The following is a 17781-nucleotide window of genomic DNA, read 5'->3' on the forward strand; positions in this document are numbered from 1 at the left end:
CAAATGTTTCGAGTAACCTAAAGTATAGTATACATACGTATATTGGGTTTACGTATGAATTGTACACATATACTTCTTGCTCTCCTTATATTTAGTGATAATGTAATGTATGTGATTCACCTGCATATCTTGTTAGGCGGTAAGAGTTAGTTATATTTCGGTCTCGCCTCAACTATTGACACTTACTGGTACTCGGGGGTACGTAACGAGACTTCTGCTAGTTTGTAGTTTGAGTTGTGTTTGTGAATGCGGTGAAGTAATAATAAGTGTAAAATATTTTGAAATTGGAAGGTTTAGTAGGCAACACGGATATTATTATAATAGATAGTTCGTGAAATAGGTAGGTTATGAAACACATTGAATATTTTTCTTTTTGCACTATTCATTGTAATCAAAATTTTAATTTCGACATGTCGAGACTTGCAATTATTTAAATATGCGACTGCTCAAACCATACGATACTAATTTCATTTTTAAAAAAGCGAACGTCAGAACCGGCGCATAGACAGTATTAGACAGCACGCTAACGTTAGCACCAGAGACAATGGGACACTCCACGTCATGGCTGACGTCACCAAGCTCATTGTTGCACTCGTCACGTGACGTCACGGACGCATCCAAATGAGGAGCAGATTTCCCTCGCGGCCAGACACGTGACATACTAAACGCAAAATGTATTTTCGGGTTGAGAGCATTAACATTTTACTATTAGAAACGTGATATTTCTCGCAAAATGTAGGTCCTATTCATTCAAGCTGATCTACGTTTTCATATAAACTTTCGCTCGTAATCTCTAATGGGGTGGACAGAGCCACAAGTTAATAATAATAAATAATAATAATATTTATTCAGAAAAAAAAGGTACAATTTTTACAAAATCAGCATTACATTTTTAGTGTAAGTTTACAATTTTTACTGAGTTTACGTTTTTCAGAGGCAATATCTATGATTCTTACACTAGGCAAAGCCTGTATCGTAAGAATCATGTTCAATACGTTTATAAACAACAGTACATACTATCTAAGTCTCCGTTTAGGACAAAAGATGGAGAACTACTGAAAACGTTAAAACTAACTTGAAATGAACAAAATATAATTAAAAAAAAAAAAAGGTAACAAAAGATAAAATACACTCTGTAAGACTCTACTTAGAACGAAAGTAACTAGAAATGTTGAAAAAATAAAATTTAAATGTTAAACAAAACTACAATTACGAATAACAAAGGCTTACAATTAAGAGATCGCTAATTAATTATGAGATCATAATAGAAATTTAAAGGAATAAGTAAACATGTGATGAAGTAAGTCTGTGAGTGAGTGAGGGTAAGTGAGGATATGGGTATGTGAGTGTGTGTGTGTGTGAGTGTGTGTGTGTGAGTGTGTATGTGTGTGTGAGTGTGAGAGAGAGAAGGTGTATGTTTGAGCCAGAATCAAAGTTATCTGTATTATTCAAGTAACAATTTTTAGAACCTCCTCTGTTTCTTCATAGGTTAAGGACTGTAGCCAATTCTTTAGCAATGCGTGTGCCTGAAGGATTTTACATTTAGAAATACAACAAATTTTATTTACCTTGTTATATATGAATGGGTGCAAAAAATTAGGAAATCTCCTAGCAAAACTAGTGTTAACTGATGGGACAGGGATAATAAATACTCTTTTGTCCAGGAGCAGAGGGTACTCATTGCATCTTATAACACGCCTGTGCGTCTTTAACATCGCCTTAAAAATAAATAATTTCCGAATACTCAATACTTCACATTCTTTAAATAGTAAATCGTTAGGGAACATGAATCGTTTCTTAAGCATGACTTTTAGTATCGAACGCTGAGCTCTTTCAAGGTAGAGAAGTTCAGAACAAGCGGAACCCCCCCAGACTGAGATACAATATGTGATTATTGACTCACAAAGAGCGGTGTAAACTGTAAAGAGGAGCTTCCTGGGAGCAGCTGTCCGCAGAAGACGCATAATATGGATAAGTCTTCTTAGTCTATCTGAAGTTTTGGCAATATGATCATAAAACGAAAGCTTTTCATCGATCACCACCCCGAGGTACTTGATATTACAAGTTCTGTGTATGATACTGCAACTACAATTACGCGTCCCATTTATCAACTGGGCGTTACACTGATGAATTTTTAAGTCTAGCGACTTTTTTGGCTCCGAAGCTTTGGTTTTGTGAAAACACAAAACCTTCGTTTTGGAGGCATTTAACGTCAACAGATTCATTTGTAGCCAATTGGCCACTTTTGAAATACCTGATTCCATATTTTGAAAAACTTTCTCCCAGGAGTTGTCTTCAAAAATCAAAACTGTGTCATCTGCGTAGCAGATAATGTCAGCGTTCATTGGCTTATGATCAAAAATATCATTAATATACAGTACAAATAAGGTGGGACCTAAGATACTGCCTTGTGGAACTCCAAATTTTACGGGTTTAAAGTTAAAGAAGACGACTTGCAACTACTTTTGCATAAATGACATGTCCGGGAAGATAAGCAGCACAACGCGTTTTATGCTTAGGTACATCCGCTCCCAGTGTAGTATGGCTGAACAGCTGAGTCAAATAATGTAAATAATCCTCGCATTTGAAATTCCTATTAGGACGGCAAAGCCACAAGTCGACAGACGACTCTTGCTCTTGGTAGCAATTCTTAACTCACTTAACTCGGATTAACTTTGTTGCTAATATTTAAAGATTAAGTAAGTAGGTATGATACCTAATGATGAATTGTAAGTTGACGAGTTATCCTTATCACTTAATCTATCACATTCAAACGTAGTAAGGCGTATTTCTATACATGTCTATTATAATTGTCATAGTTCCAAAAGAAAAGTCTCCCCGTATGTCTTTAGAATATAGACACTATCACATTATCACTCCATTCTTCTTGATTACGAGGAGACTAAAAGGATAATTAGAGGGTAAATTCTATATTTAAATCGCTCGCGATGTTAAGTAATTAAGTAAGTAGATGAGCACCTTTATTGGACAGCGGACAACAACAATCTAGTTACCTATTCCCAATGGACCATCCGGTAGCTAGATTTGGTAGCCAGCTGCGATACGGGAAAAAATGTCTCAATTTTACTTATTTTTAAGTACTTATGCTATTTACAGCTGAACCAAGTACTGATCTAATTATGAAATAACAGAAAGGAGAGTTTCATTTTATTTTATTCGATTCGCTTAACCTATCCATTCTACGGATTGTAGCCATGTCATCGAGGTATAATGTGATACTCATTCCTAAATAAAAGAAAGTAATTGTTTAAAAGTAACTTTTTTATCTCTATTATATTAAGAATTTTAAAAAGTCGCAAAAGCATCGAATTATCACGGCCGTTTTTACTTTTAATCCAACTACTACTTGTTTTTCAATCACCTTAAAAGCAATTGGCGAAAGCCTTGTGGATAAAGGATGACACTTGAACGTAATGGAAACGCCCTTAATGTTCACAGGTTGTTATCCCTTCCGTAATCGTCGCCAGTGTAACTGCGGCCGCACAATTGAAGGGCCGCATCGATCGCCGTCCCGCACATTCAAAACTGTCCCGCCAATAATTTACAGCGAGACGTTACGTCCTATTCACTCCGCCGGGACAAAGGGTGTAAAAACTGACGCGGACTAGTTGACTCAGCGTTGCGTGTCCACGCCGCAACGCGCATTGTGCACGATGTCGGCGCCGACCGCGGAAATAGACGAATGTTTTTATTGATTTCTTGTGTTTTTCTGAGAAAAACTGAAAATTCTCTTATCAGCTTAATGGAAATGTTAAAACATGAATAATTGTTGTTGGAATTAATAATCAAATTAAGTATCCGTTAAGAAATGATCAGTCATTTATCAAAGACAAAGTTAGTAGCATAATTTCTATCGAAAACGAGCTTGTTTTGAACCTCCAGTTTCATCTATTGTCATACAAGCTCTTCACAGTAAATCTAATCGGCCGGAATGCATAGTGCGGGTATCTAACAAATTGCTGATTAGAATATATCAAAGGTATCGCAGTAGGGGTGTAGTTTACATCGTGTGTACGCAGAGCGGTGCTGTCAGGCGATAACTCACGCGATTAATCGTTCGCACGCTAATGCATGTGAATTATTCGCAATTTCGCACGCTTTCGCACGCATTACACGCATGGCACCTCGCACCCGCACCGCTGCTCCTCGATGGCGCTGACGAGATTGGAGCGGATTAATTATATTAATTTAATAATTGATACACACATATACTCCATCATAAATAACCATTCAATTTGACTTTATTGGCTTGAATTCATATTGGGATCATAGATAATTGACATTACGTGGTTTCCAGGATTTGTGCCCGGTTAATGGCAACAGTCTCGCCCTCTATTTCATAGGGTTTAAATATAGCTGCTTGCTACTCCTTCTGCGATACACGCATGATGCAATGTTATCTTGTTATGTTATATTATAACTGATTAACTGAAACCACGTGTTATTACCTTTGTCATTGAAATGTTCACTCATAATTTAATTACTTGACATCGAATTTGTGGTGTAACATTATGGTTTTAGCAAACTAGCTCCTGTTGATCATGCGGTCAATTTATGTATTATATCGTGATACGCATATTATGTAACGTATTATATCGGAGCTCGGTGTCGCAGCGGTAAACGCGCTCGGTCTGCGATTGTTGAAGTTAAGCAACTTTCGCAAAGGCCGGTCATAGGATGGGTGACCACAAAAAAAAGTTTTCATCTCGAGCTTCGGAAGGAACGTTAAGCCGTTGGTCCCGGCTGCATTAGCAGTCGTTAATAACCATCAATCCGCACTGGGCCCGCGTGATCGTTTAAGGCCCGATCTCCCTATCCATCCATAGGGAAGGCCCGTGCCCCAGCAGGCAAGGCTGATGATGACGCATATTTATAAGTTATTCCACGATAAAAAACAAATATGTGTGTTTGGAAGTGTTTGGAAGCAACACCAACAGGTACTTCATATTGAATGAAAAAGAAAGAAAAGCCTAAACATATTGCTGTCCTTTTTAGAAAAATCATGCACAGTTTTCTATTCACTAGAAAACATAGTTTTTAAAATCAATTTGTAAAGATCTTTTAAAATAATTCACTTCAGCTTTATAAAGCGTTCGTCTGGAGCAATTATAGCTAAGGTTTGAATCGTTCGGTTGTGTGAAGGCAGTTATCGGGTGCAGTCTAGCCACCTGCGCTGCAGAGGGCTGATTAAAGCCTTTGAAGATCTGCACCACTCTACAAAGCTCTACCTACTAACGTCTCCAGACGAGAGGAATATATTTACTGGGTTAATCGTATGGATTTCAGGTTTCTCTGGTAAATCATATTCAAAAATGGTGGAGGTTTTCAATTCGAGGTGTAGATAAGGTCGGTGGATACGTCTTCTGTTTCATGGTAAGTAAGGTCAACCGTTATTGTACTTGAATATAGAGCCAAATCATACGTTAAAATTTAAATTAGATTTATAAATCACGTTTTGTTTCACTAACGTAGTTGGCTTGACTATTATAGACGGCAATAATACGACTCACCACCCGTCACGTTGGTCTAGCTCGGTGAAGTGTGGGAACTTATTTTTATTTTATTTTTGTTTTATTTATTATAGACAGTTCATCTTGGGATGGTACCTCTGACTATCCCAATTGGGATACAGTCGTGAGCTTATGTTATGTTTCGACTGTTCAAATGTCGACAACCAACCTGTCTGGTGTGCTCAAGGCACCAGGACCCAGGCTCTCGTTTACATCAGTGAGTTGCTGTTGCAGTTTCTTGTCATTTCTTCTCCGCAGCCATAACACCTTGCGAAATGACGTAGATTCCAAAATGTTACATTGACCTTCAACAAGTTTATCCATGATAATTACGTTGAATAAATGATTCTGATTTCTGATTTCAGTTTTACAGAGATGTCACTTCCACCTCCTCGCATTATTTAAAAGGTGCGCTCTTGTCGGTAGGATTTAATAAACCGTTTCCTGATTTTTAATGAAATACTTAGTTTTGGTTTTGAGAATGTGTTTCTTTCTGTCAAATGCTTGTTTGGCTATTGCAATGCTGGTTATTATGTCTCGTGTCGCTTCCACCATTACACTCGTTTATGCAAGTCGGTGGCTTTACAATACACTTTGAATACGTGTTGCAGTGTCAGCCGGGCACACTAGCACGGACTGCACGAACTGCACGGAGGCACGGATTGGTCACGAAGCTGCTGTCAGGGGTATTCCGTGTCGATATCTGATAGCACTTTACACCGGCATTCGGTGTTTGCTGACTCAGAGTACCTACAGCATTAGTTCCTTTGTGTTTTTAACGGTTATTGTAGTTGTAGATGGATATTGATATCAGTCTGAAAGAATGAGCTCTTTCCAGTACGTACATATACGCCCAGTTATAATAATTTCATATGCTAATACGTCATAACTTATTGTAAAGAAAAATACGAGTATGCCCTTCCTAGCCGCACTCTGAAACGAAAGCTGATACTAAGCGGTTATTAACCTATGATCACGGATTTACCTTATACATTGATTTTAACGCCTAAAACACATCTCTACTTTCGTCACATAACATTAAGAAAACTTCAATCGTCCTCGTTCTAAGCTGAGGGTTTGTGATCACGCGCGCTTCAAGTCGTCCCCGCGAGATGGATGTAAGTAGTTAAGTACTGGCGACACCTCTGCAAGGCGCAGAACTACGCCAATTGAATGGGCAGCTTGGACTATTGTGGTGGGACTTATTTATTTAAAAGATGTACCTCTTTGGATTAAAATAACATAAACAGCCTACATACGTCCCACTGCTGGGCACAGTTCTCCCCTCAATCAACCTAAGGGGGTATGGAGCATACTCCACCACGCTGTTCCACGGGGGTAGGGATTAGTAATTCAATATTAATGTATACTGCATGTATTCACATCTTGCGTGTACGTAGAGATATACCGGGAGTATTTCCCGGCAGGAGGCGGCAGTTGGCAAATGTCTGTATGAAACTGCACCGCGTAACGCCTGGTCTTCTGTGTGAAAACCGAATGAAAGCTTACGCAAGACACCTCCCAGTATCGCTTCTGTCTGTGGACAGGACCTAATAGTGATTGTTAGGGATTATTTAGAAGATGCATTAATATATGGGATTAACTGTCTGGGAACTAATATTATGTAGCCAAATTACTAAAATGTATAATTATATTTTATGTTTTTAAAAAAAGAATGTCAAGGGCTCGGTGCCTGTTTTTTGCAGCTTCTTTTCCCCAGGCTTTTTTACAGGCTGTGAGAAGCTGCAGTAGTTTTAAGCCGATGAGACGTTCTTTATGTAAAAAAATGACGATTCAAAGTGTAACTATGTTACCTACTTAATAAAGATATTTTAGAATAATTATATTACCCGATTCAGCGGGTACTATACATCGCGTAGGTATATTACATCCACCCGATGTATTATTGCACCGACTCCAGTCCGATGAATCGCGTAACGTAATAGGGGCTACCTTTTATATAAATTTGCGCTCACTATTCCTATTTGCTTAGACAGAGCGACTTTCGATAAGAAGCTCTAAGATGGATATGAGGAACTTTCTAATTATAATAGCCAAGTATTGTACTCACGACATGACTGGAACTCGTCCTCGCCCTTGTCACAGTCGCGCTGGTAGTTGCACACCCACAAGGCCGGGATACACTTGCCCTCCGGACACCGGAACATGCCGCTCGGACATACTGTGTCCCCTGCGAGAACAAAAACACAAGTTTATACATTATGTTCACTATTATATCAGTCATAGGCACAAATATTGTTTGTTCGTTTGTTTAGCCTATATTGTCAGTAGTAGCCTGTGTTCTAAAAATATACCAAAACATTTTTATTTCGTTTAGGCGCAGAATGTCCAATTCGCAAAATGTCCAGTTCGCAAAACGTCCAATTCGCAGAATGTCCAGTTCGCAAATGGTCCAATTCGCAAAATGTCCAGTTCGCAAATTGTCCAATTCGCAGAATGTCCAATATTCATCGTAACGTGATTAATTTACTAATTAAAAAAGTTGGGTTCTAATGCTAAGTCAAGTTATAAGTATATACATATAAGTGGTCCACTGATTGTAATTTTAAACCTACAGGACTCTCTCCTTTAAATCAACAGGACTTTAAAAGAGTCAAACTTTTTAGGGAACTGTTATATATATCTAAATGTCACAATACAATTCAAATTTTCTAAAAAAAAACTGCCTAATTATTTTCCAATTTTCTCGTGGTTTCTTTGTATTTGACGTCACGTTTGTATAACAGTTCCCTAAAAAGTTTGACTCTTTTAAAGTCCTGTTGATTTAAAGGAGAGAGTCTTGTAGGTTTAAAATTACAATCAGTGGACCACTTATATGTATATACTTATAACTTGACTTAGCATTAGAACCCAACTTTTTTAATTAGTAAATTAATCACGTTACGATGAATATTGGACATTCTGCGAATTGGACAATTTGCGAACTGGACATTTTGCGAATTGGACCATTTGCGAACTGGACATTCTGCGAATTGGACGTTTTGCGAACTGGACATTTTGCGAATTGGACATTCTGCGCCTAAACGTTGTAGAGTTCTGACAGTTATTAGACATTCTAATACTTAGTTAGTTAGCTAGTTAGCAGGATACAAACACACACTAATAGAAGGGCTATGGATTAGTTAAAGAACCATTTTTTAATAAAAGAAATATCCGACAGCTAGCATTCAAAATATACCTAACAAGTAAATACTAACTTATTAATTATGTCTTATACATATATTTATGAGTTTGAATTCATGTTTGGATATTTGATATGTTTGTGACATGCAATAAATAAATATGAATATAATATCACGTGATTTCCAGTATCTGTGCCCGGTTAATGACAATAGGCTCGCCCCTATAGCATGGGATTTAAACGTAGCTCCTCGCCAGGAGCGGGTGTATATACTATGCTTCTGCCTACCCCTTCAGAAATGGTGCTATGTATGTATCTAATTATATGTATATTAATAATTGTGTTCAACGTTATTTAGTCACAGAATAAAGAGTAATAGATAGGTACAGTGCACGGACAGTGTACATAGGTGGTACATAATTATACCTACCTATGAATTGCTTTGATTCCCGCAAAAAAGTCACCAAAAAATATGAGTTCGATTCAGATATAAGCTGAACATGGAAATTGGCATTCGTTTGCTTGTGTAATGAAATAATTAATTGTTTCATTATTTATTTAATGTCTCTTAGCATACTTATGTACTTACTCGGATATTTTGCAAAATTACAATAACACCTTACCAAGAATAAAAAAGAAGATGTAAATAGTATAGGTAACTTTCTAACTGTGCAGAACAAGTACCTAGGTAATGAAAATATATGTAACAATATCGAGCACAAAGGTAAATGAAGCGAGTTATACAATAGCATTATTGTACCTCTAACGTAAATATTTCTCTCTAAAATGTTAACACAAATAGTTGCGAATATTCTGGATGGTATCACTTAGTTACGTGTCGGCAGTTCTAATTAATACACGTAGTACTAATATGTATTCTGTGTTAATACTAACAAATATTTGCGGAAACACTTTAACTACTACAAAGTACTAACTAACTAGGCTGATGAAATACTTTGTCGCTAAATGAATTCAATAATATAATCGTACATCATTAAAATGCGGATATTTTAAATTCTTTATCGAGTTGAATGACAGGGGGTTAGCCAAGTAGCAAACAATTATGACAATCGACAATGATAGTAGTAATAAAAATCTATGACACTAACTTAGTAAGGTGACATAATGGTGCTAATTCCTGTAGACACCATCTAATTTTATTTTAACATTATATCTGTCATTTTTTATCCGCCGAAAAGGAAAGGGACGGGTAATCGACAAGCATAAAATTTATGGAACACAACACATGTCAATTTCAAACAACCCTATAAAAAATACATTGGCTAATAACCCGACAGAATTAAGTTGACAGCACACATCACACGATTTGCATACCAATGCGATACCTTTTTGATTCGCCCGGGTTATTCATTCATTTACTCATTCTTCCTAAAATTAAGAGCTGTCAATCACCCGTCCCTTTCCTTTTCGGCGGATAAGAAAATAACAGGTATAACTTAAAGTAAAATTAGGATGTGTCTGCAGGAATCGGGGCCAATGTGTCATTTTATCATTGTCACTGTTGATCGTCATTAGTCGTTTGCAACTTGGCTAAGGCTCCTGAGAGAAAAAGTGATATTCTTTTTCCCCTGAATTGCTCCGTTCGTAACATGTTGAGTATTATGTTCACATTTTAATTCATACAAAAGCTTATAATACAATATTAGACCTGTTGTTCCATTAGTTATGTTGTTTACGAGGTTAGATGTAGTTATAAAGGTATTAAGTTAATGGTCGATCGTCAGTAAGGATATAGGGTACAAATAGCCAATACAAGGGTCAATTGTTTTTTTAATCGTTCTAGATATTCTTCTTCTTCTTCTCTTCTTCGTCATCGGGCCGCCCCCTTCTGCGTTTTCCACGCGCCTTTCATGACAGAGCTCGTCGAGACGTGTGTTCTACAGGTATTCTAAGGATTGCACGGCCAATTACGTGTGCGGATATCAGCCTCCGCAGTATTTTGCCCAGTCAATCTGGATTTGTAATAGTTTTAGGCCAGAAGATCTTTAATATTTGCCGTAAACATTGATATTGATAATGTGCAATTGTAAACTTATTACGCATAAATAAATAGTTCATTGGTCAATTTTGAGTAGATTTATATAGGTCAGTAGTAGATGAATTAACACTTCCCAATGTAAATTAAATACTCCACTTGACATTCGCGTCCATTTCCAAAACAAACAAGTGTTAATTGAATATTAAATGTTGTTCAAATGGCGAGTACAAACTTTATTCAATGCTGTGTCGGGACGTTTTTTAAAACGAGTTTTCCTATCAATTAATATTTGAGCCGAAAGGGACGGATATTGAGAGAACAGTTGCGCTGGTGTTTATATAAAATTAGTTAATTTCAGGCGAAACACTTAACTACAAAACCAAGAGAGGTTTTCTAGTCCCAAGAGTAGTCAACCTAACTGAGACATTTAATACAAATCAGATTATAATTATATTATCTACAGCCTTCCTAGAACTTCTGTAATCCAAAGAAACCGTTTAAACAGTACAAAGACAAGACAGTGTCGGTTACAACAACTTAACCGCGCAGCCTCAGAAGTGTTCACTGTCAGACAGTTTCGATTTCACAAAGAGATTGCTCACAAACTGGCGACCACTTTGTATATTTGTGTACCTATTTTCCCTCCTTATAAAAAATAAAGCGTTATTATTTCGCTGAAGGTGTTTACTTTAGCGAGTGATCAAAGCTTCATACCGGATAGCGGAATAGAAACAAACAATCAGTGTGTAATGGCGTGTGAATTTTCAAACCGCTCTTGCATTCCGCTGAGCTGACGTGAAAGAATTTCGTTGTGTAAGTTGCAACAAAGGATGTACTTGCGCCCGGTGTGTGTTGCTAGCGGTGAAAAGGCGAGTCAGCTGGCGCGCGCGGGCATCATTGAAAAATGGCGCCAATCCCGCGTGACCTCCATTGACAATTTGAATTTCGAACGCAAAAATGGCGATTGATTTATATTGCTAGCTGCCAGTGACCGGTTTCAGTGCTCCGTAGTTAACCGTTCTTAAATGGACTATTTTTATCATAAATTCATACTAATTCCATGCAAAAGTTTGTAATATGTGTAATTTAAATCACCATATTCTTGAGACAAATTCGTGATAAGTACTAAGTTATATTAAGCACGAAAATCGTTTATACGTACTAAATTATTCGATTGTCACATTGAATCGTATAACGTCGATCCCACTTGATATCCTGATGGGTCATGATTTGTATAAACCGATCATATTGTATTTGGAATATAGCCAATACATAAACATTAAATGTGTCTTCCTCTGAACTGATTTATGTCTATAATGAAATAAACGACATGGAAAATATACCGGTAACAAATCTCGGGAATCGAGACAAAGTCGACAAAGTCATTTAGTGCTAGAGTAAAGGAAATATGAACTTAAGGTTCTACCCTCTTGAATATACTTTATATGTAAGTAATACAGGGTACAACAGGTTGTACCACAGTTAAAATTATTAAACGAAAGATTATTAGATAATTACTATAGGGGTTTAAAAAGGTTTTACCAGTCTGTTTCTTGAGGTATCTAAGCAAACTATCGATATATTTTCACCTTTTATACGACCATAAATAAATTCTACCAGCCCTAAAATAAAACAGCATACAAAACCTAATTGCTTTCAGATTTCACGATTAAACTTTCATCTATTTACATTCGATTTCAATTCGAGTTGCAACAGTAGTCTATTAATAGTAGATGCGGGATTGAAGCTCGTCAATCTGAGCCAGTTCATTCGTTCACATTCATTCATCGGTCTCGTGAATAAAAGATGGCGGCGGGAAGCAGCGAGGCGGGAAAATGGCGCGTATTAACGTAAATACTGACCGTCCGAGATCCGACAACCACCCTTATTGAATTAGGAAACTCAAATATAACGACCGTTCGTTACATTGTTCATGATGCAGGTAAAGAAAAAGATGTTCGAATTTATTGAATTTTGATGAATAGATTCTCACAGAAGACCCATCATGGGCGCCAATAGGAAACAGGCAATCTTTAAATTGAATCGTGAATGTTGCTGTTAAGAACGAAATGTGAAAAAGTGCTTTTAACTAATTCTCATTATATTAGGAGGAGCAGTTTGTGTTTACAGCCGGACATCAAATTTTATTGGCTGTTTATATCGTTTCTCGTTTAACGTCGACACAATGTGCTGTCCTGACGCCCCCGCCCCCCCCCCCCGCCCCACCAGACGACCCCCACCCCGCAGCTCCTGTAAAGCCAGTTTTTATGAGCAATAACACTGACGCGCTAACAGGAAAATGTATTACTTATAGTTCTGCGTCGTGACTGGAAAGCGTATCAACTAAATAGGTACGTGCTTACGTCACCGAGTAAATGAAAACATTGGGCGTTTCAAAGAAATACGAGTTTTTATTTCTCGTGTTGTTTATCATTTCTAGCGAATTGTATCCCGACTGACCTCTGTCGGACCTTTCGTGTCTTAGAATTCTGTATGTAGGCGGAAAAAAGCTACGCTAATTCCAAAACCATTTCGAGATTTCGTCTTAATTAGCTTTATTTCTCTATTTTTAGCTCTCAAATCAGCCGGAAGGTGTTTATTCATGATTCATGTGACCTCTAAAGGTAACCTGTTTTCCCAAATCGTCATTGCCAAATGCCGTTTATAATATACGTACAATTTAATATAATCTGTGGTCATAACTAAGGTAAGATGTTCTACGAGTTGTGGTTAACAAACGTAATTAAATAACTTCAATAATAATGAGGATTACTAACCCCCATACTATAGTACAGACTTAATTGACGAAATTAAAAATTAACAAAATGTTATTTTATCTATCTTATTGGGCCTGAGTACTTTTAGGGACCGCCCACAGTTTGGGCACATTACTCTAAAAAAAAAATCAATATTAAAATTTTAATACAGGCAAAGGTATAAACGTCATTCAGCCTACTTTAGGATATATTTAAAAATAAAATGTAACAACTGCATGAAAAGCAAAAATATTCAAATTAGTTTTTAAAATAGCATGACGTTTGATTTAAAAATATAAAAAATGTACCTTCAAAAATACCTTTCGTAAGTTTTTTTTTAACCAATTAAATATCAAATTGGCGCCCAGCAAGGGACCAATACAACAATGATTTTTTTCAGGAACTCTTATGTAGGCAATAGGGTATATGACTGGTTCAATTACATATTATAAAATGATAATCTAAATATAGAAGTAATTGTTTTATTACGTAGAGATTAATGGACACCAAACGGCTACCAGACTAAGCTCTAGGGTCAGTTTAAAGTCGGAACTTTTATTCTCCCATAAAGTGGGCGGGCGAAGTACACGGTTGGTGTCCGTAGCATTGCGAGCGACCCGCGCCCGCGCCACTCTTAAACTGCTGTAATATGGTAGAGGGTGCTGTGTCCAACCACTCCAGACGTAATCCGAGATATCTAATCGCATCTTTTTGAATGAAATTAAAGGCATTAACGTATGATTGTAGTTCAATGATTTGTAATTGGTACTGGAATTTGTGTCTAGAGTGAAGCTTGATCGCGTCTGTGAAAATTCGATGAAATTCACTTCAAATTAAATTCAATGAGTTTCCTTTCCTTCATTCATTTACTTTCAGTTTACTTAAGATTTTAGTGCTAATGGAGATACAAAAATGAAGAAAGACGCGACGAGCATATATTATTATTATTTATATTTAATCAAAAACGACTTCTTCAAAATCATCCCTGGCGTCAGGGTTATTATTCCAACTTTATTATGACGTTTGACAGTATCTTTAATGTTTTAGATGAACTTTCATCAGATTCCTTCAAATAACCGCAGTAAAATACACTATGATTGCGCCAGTAAATGAATCCAGAAATATTTCTCTTTAATAGCGTTTCTAGCAAAGTTTACGTCTTGCTATAAAGTCTTGCGCTGGAGTGACACAATGATAATTAAAAGCTAGACACCAGCTCCCGACCGTTAGATTAAAACTTAGATAAGAAGCATACCCATTAGAGAGGAGTCTTTAAACCGCAGTTCAGGCACTAGTGTCCATTTACAACCGTCCGCTTAATGGTATCGTAAACAGAGGTCATAAAAGCCACATTTCCTTGGCCGCAACAACGCGCTAACAAGGCGATTGCCTGCTACGCCAACAATCTTGCTACGCAGCAATGAGCTTTATGTGCTGCACGTAATGGGACTCTGGTTTCCTTTGTGTTACATATTTACAAGGCGTCGGGTGTGCTTGGTGTGGTGTGGTGGGTAAGTGATTTTGTTAACGGAACACAATATAGTCTGTTAATAGTGGTTTCCTGAATATCTTTCCGTCACTGTTATTATAGTGTTATACAACATTGAAGATCACGCTATTCATAGTCACAGGATAAGAAATAATACTGCGTATAGAACGGCAACTCTCCGCTCCCCACCAGCGTCTGAGCTAGGTTTACCTCACCCCCTCGGTCTTCAATCGTATGGGCGTCAGACGTTACACACATAGTTGCGCTTGTACGATAACGTCAATGCTAATGGAGATATATGTGTCTGTGTAGAACGAGGTGTTATGTATGAAGTGTCAGGGGTGTGCCATAGTGCTGGCGAGCAAACTGGCGTGGTGTACCGACATGATGCACATGTTCACAGCACAAAAAGTAGTGTCAGGTCTTAATTTTGTTTTTTTTTTTTGGTATAAGTTTTTAAATTCATTTATTATGTAATAGTACTTAGATTAAGATATGTAAGTATTTAGTCTACGAGTCCACTTCATTGAAATAGCTAAATGGTAAGTGATTCCTAAAACTTATTTAAACACCAATTATTTTATCCAAATTAATTCGCTCAATAGTTTTTTGATCCTTATTGAAAGTCTAGACAGTTAGGCGGGCGCGGGCTACAAGAAAAAAAGGTGTTTCGACATAATTTAATTTAGTCTGAAAATACTGTTAGACATTTCCACCTGCGCAAGATACAGGTACAAACCGAGAGAAAGTGTTGACAGGTGTATGTGTTTAATTTCTCATAGATAGCAGGCACGCGTGTCCGGCGGGACGGCCGAGGAGCGGGCGCGACCGGGCGCAACCGGGCGTAACCGGGCGTGAGCGGGCGCAAGCGGGCCCAAGCGGGCGTGCGGGCGATATCTTGCGGATTTCCCCCGGGGCGTCAGGTCACTACAAACTGTGTACGAAGCTTGAAATAATACTCACACAGACGGACATACAATCATATTTGTTTAGTATGATAGCCTTGGAAAGAAGATACTATTTAGAAAACTGATATAAGTAAGTACTTATAAGCATCGGCTAAGTAATAAGCTCTGGAAAAGTGTCACTTGTATGTTTCATATAATACAATTATTGTATCTATACTGTTACACGTGCAGTTATTTGATATATGTCACTATTTCCTTATGGCTTTTGTCATGAAATGTGAGAGGTAACTCCTAAAAGAGGGGACGGATTACGATTTCCGCGTAAATTGAATAACTGCCGCAATAGATTTAATATGAAATGAAGATGCCTTCTGCGAAATCAGAAATCTTGTTTTTAATAATAAATAGTTGCACTGTTTTTATCGAGACGCAAGTCATTCTTGAAACCAGGAGTTTGACTTCATGAATATCGTAAACTATGGGACATTTACATGACATAGCATCATGCCTGTAACCTTGAAGGGGTAGGCAGAGGTGTAGGGAGTCTCATGCATTAGGGGGCGAGCCTCTTGTCCTGAAAACCAACTGTATGACCAATATAATACTAGCTTATTTCTTTCCTCCCATCAGATTGATGGGTTAAGACAGCGGACAGATGTTCCCATATCTCCTCAGGACGACTGCTCGTCAGTCTTCATTATCCGTTTCCGGGTGGGCAGAGTTACCGAGTACCGACTAATGAAGATAATGTCTCCAGGATTAAAGGACTCAGTCAAGGGTTCGGAATATATTGTAGTAAGTACAAGGAGTTTGTGAACCAGCGCGCGTGTACGAAAAGATTGATGAATGTATTGCAACCAAGAGAAGTGAGTCAGGGTGGAAGCAGATGGGATTTCGATAGCCTCTGCTTACCCTGGTGGTGAGTAGGCATAAGTTTATGTTCGTATACTGCAAGTAGCCTAGTTTCTACAACGTAGATTTTACAAGTTTCCCCTTCGTCTGAACATTTACTTTACAGCAGAATTGAAACATTATTTTGTAAATAAATACATCATCATCATCATCATCAGCCCATTAACGGTGGGGCACGGGCCTTCCCTATGGATGGATAGGGAGAACGGGCCATAAACCATCACGCGGGCTCAGTGAGGATTGATGGTTATTAACGACTGCTAATGCAGCCGGGACGGCTTAACGTGCCTTCCGAAGCACGGAGGAGCTCGAGATGAAAACTTTTTTTTGTGGTCACCCATCCTGTGACCGGCCTTTGCGAAAGTTGCTTAACTTCAACAATCGCAGACCGAGCGCGTTAACCGCTGCGCCACCGAGCTCCTCAAATGCATTCTATTCATTCTATTTTAAATACATTCTAAAAATAAATACATTCTGTCTTAAATCTTTTTTTACTGCACTGAATTTCCCAACCAAACTTCAAATCTTTACAACTTATCGAACCGTAAAGAATAAGAATACTTTTTTTCAAGCGTTTTAAAGAAAGTCTTCAATATCCATTCGTTTCCAGACAATTTCCATAATTCACCCGGAGCGATGGCAATCTGCTTCGACAGCCTTCTAATTACCCTCCGTTTTAATGTCGGGTAACACACCGCCGCTATCTCTATTGAAATCTCCTTTTATAGCCGTTTACAGCTATTAGCAGCGGTGGCGATGTATTATACAGTTAATTTACATTTGAAGTGTACGATATTTATTAATTAATTAATATCAGCAAAGGTATCCGTTTATTAATAAGGTTAAGATCGCAGTGTTTATCGGTTTTAATTAAATATACTTGATAATAGTCTAGAACTGGTATCCACATACATTCACGCTCGTAATCCATACAGCGGTGAGCAGGGCAAGTGGTAGTTAGAAGAAAATAATGTAATGTACTTAATTTAATACATCTTCCTCATCTCATCTAATAAAAAGTGTTTTTGTCATGGAATATTAATT

The 17781-nt window shown here is 37.7% G+C and overlaps 1 protein-coding gene across 2 annotated transcripts in view; it reads right to left on the reverse strand.

The window, feature by feature from the left end:
- The window catches only part of LOC126372425 (low-density lipoprotein receptor-related protein 2), a 326882-nt gene that overhangs the window by 26340 nt on the left and 282761 nt on the right, over window positions 1-17781 (reverse strand). For both annotated transcript variants that reach the window (XM_050018164.1, XM_050018162.1), the window contains one exon: window positions 7603-7722. In XM_050018164.1, coding sequence (XP_049874121.1) covers window positions 7603-7722 — 120 coding nt within the window. The remainder of the gene's footprint in view (window positions 1-7602; window positions 7723-17781) is intronic.

This window comes from Pectinophora gossypiella, chromosome 14 (genome assembly GCF_024362695.1).
Source record: "Pectinophora gossypiella chromosome 14, ilPecGoss1.1, whole genome shotgun sequence".
Lineage (NCBI taxonomy): Eukaryota > Metazoa > Arthropoda > Insecta > Lepidoptera > Gelechiidae > Pectinophora > Pectinophora gossypiella.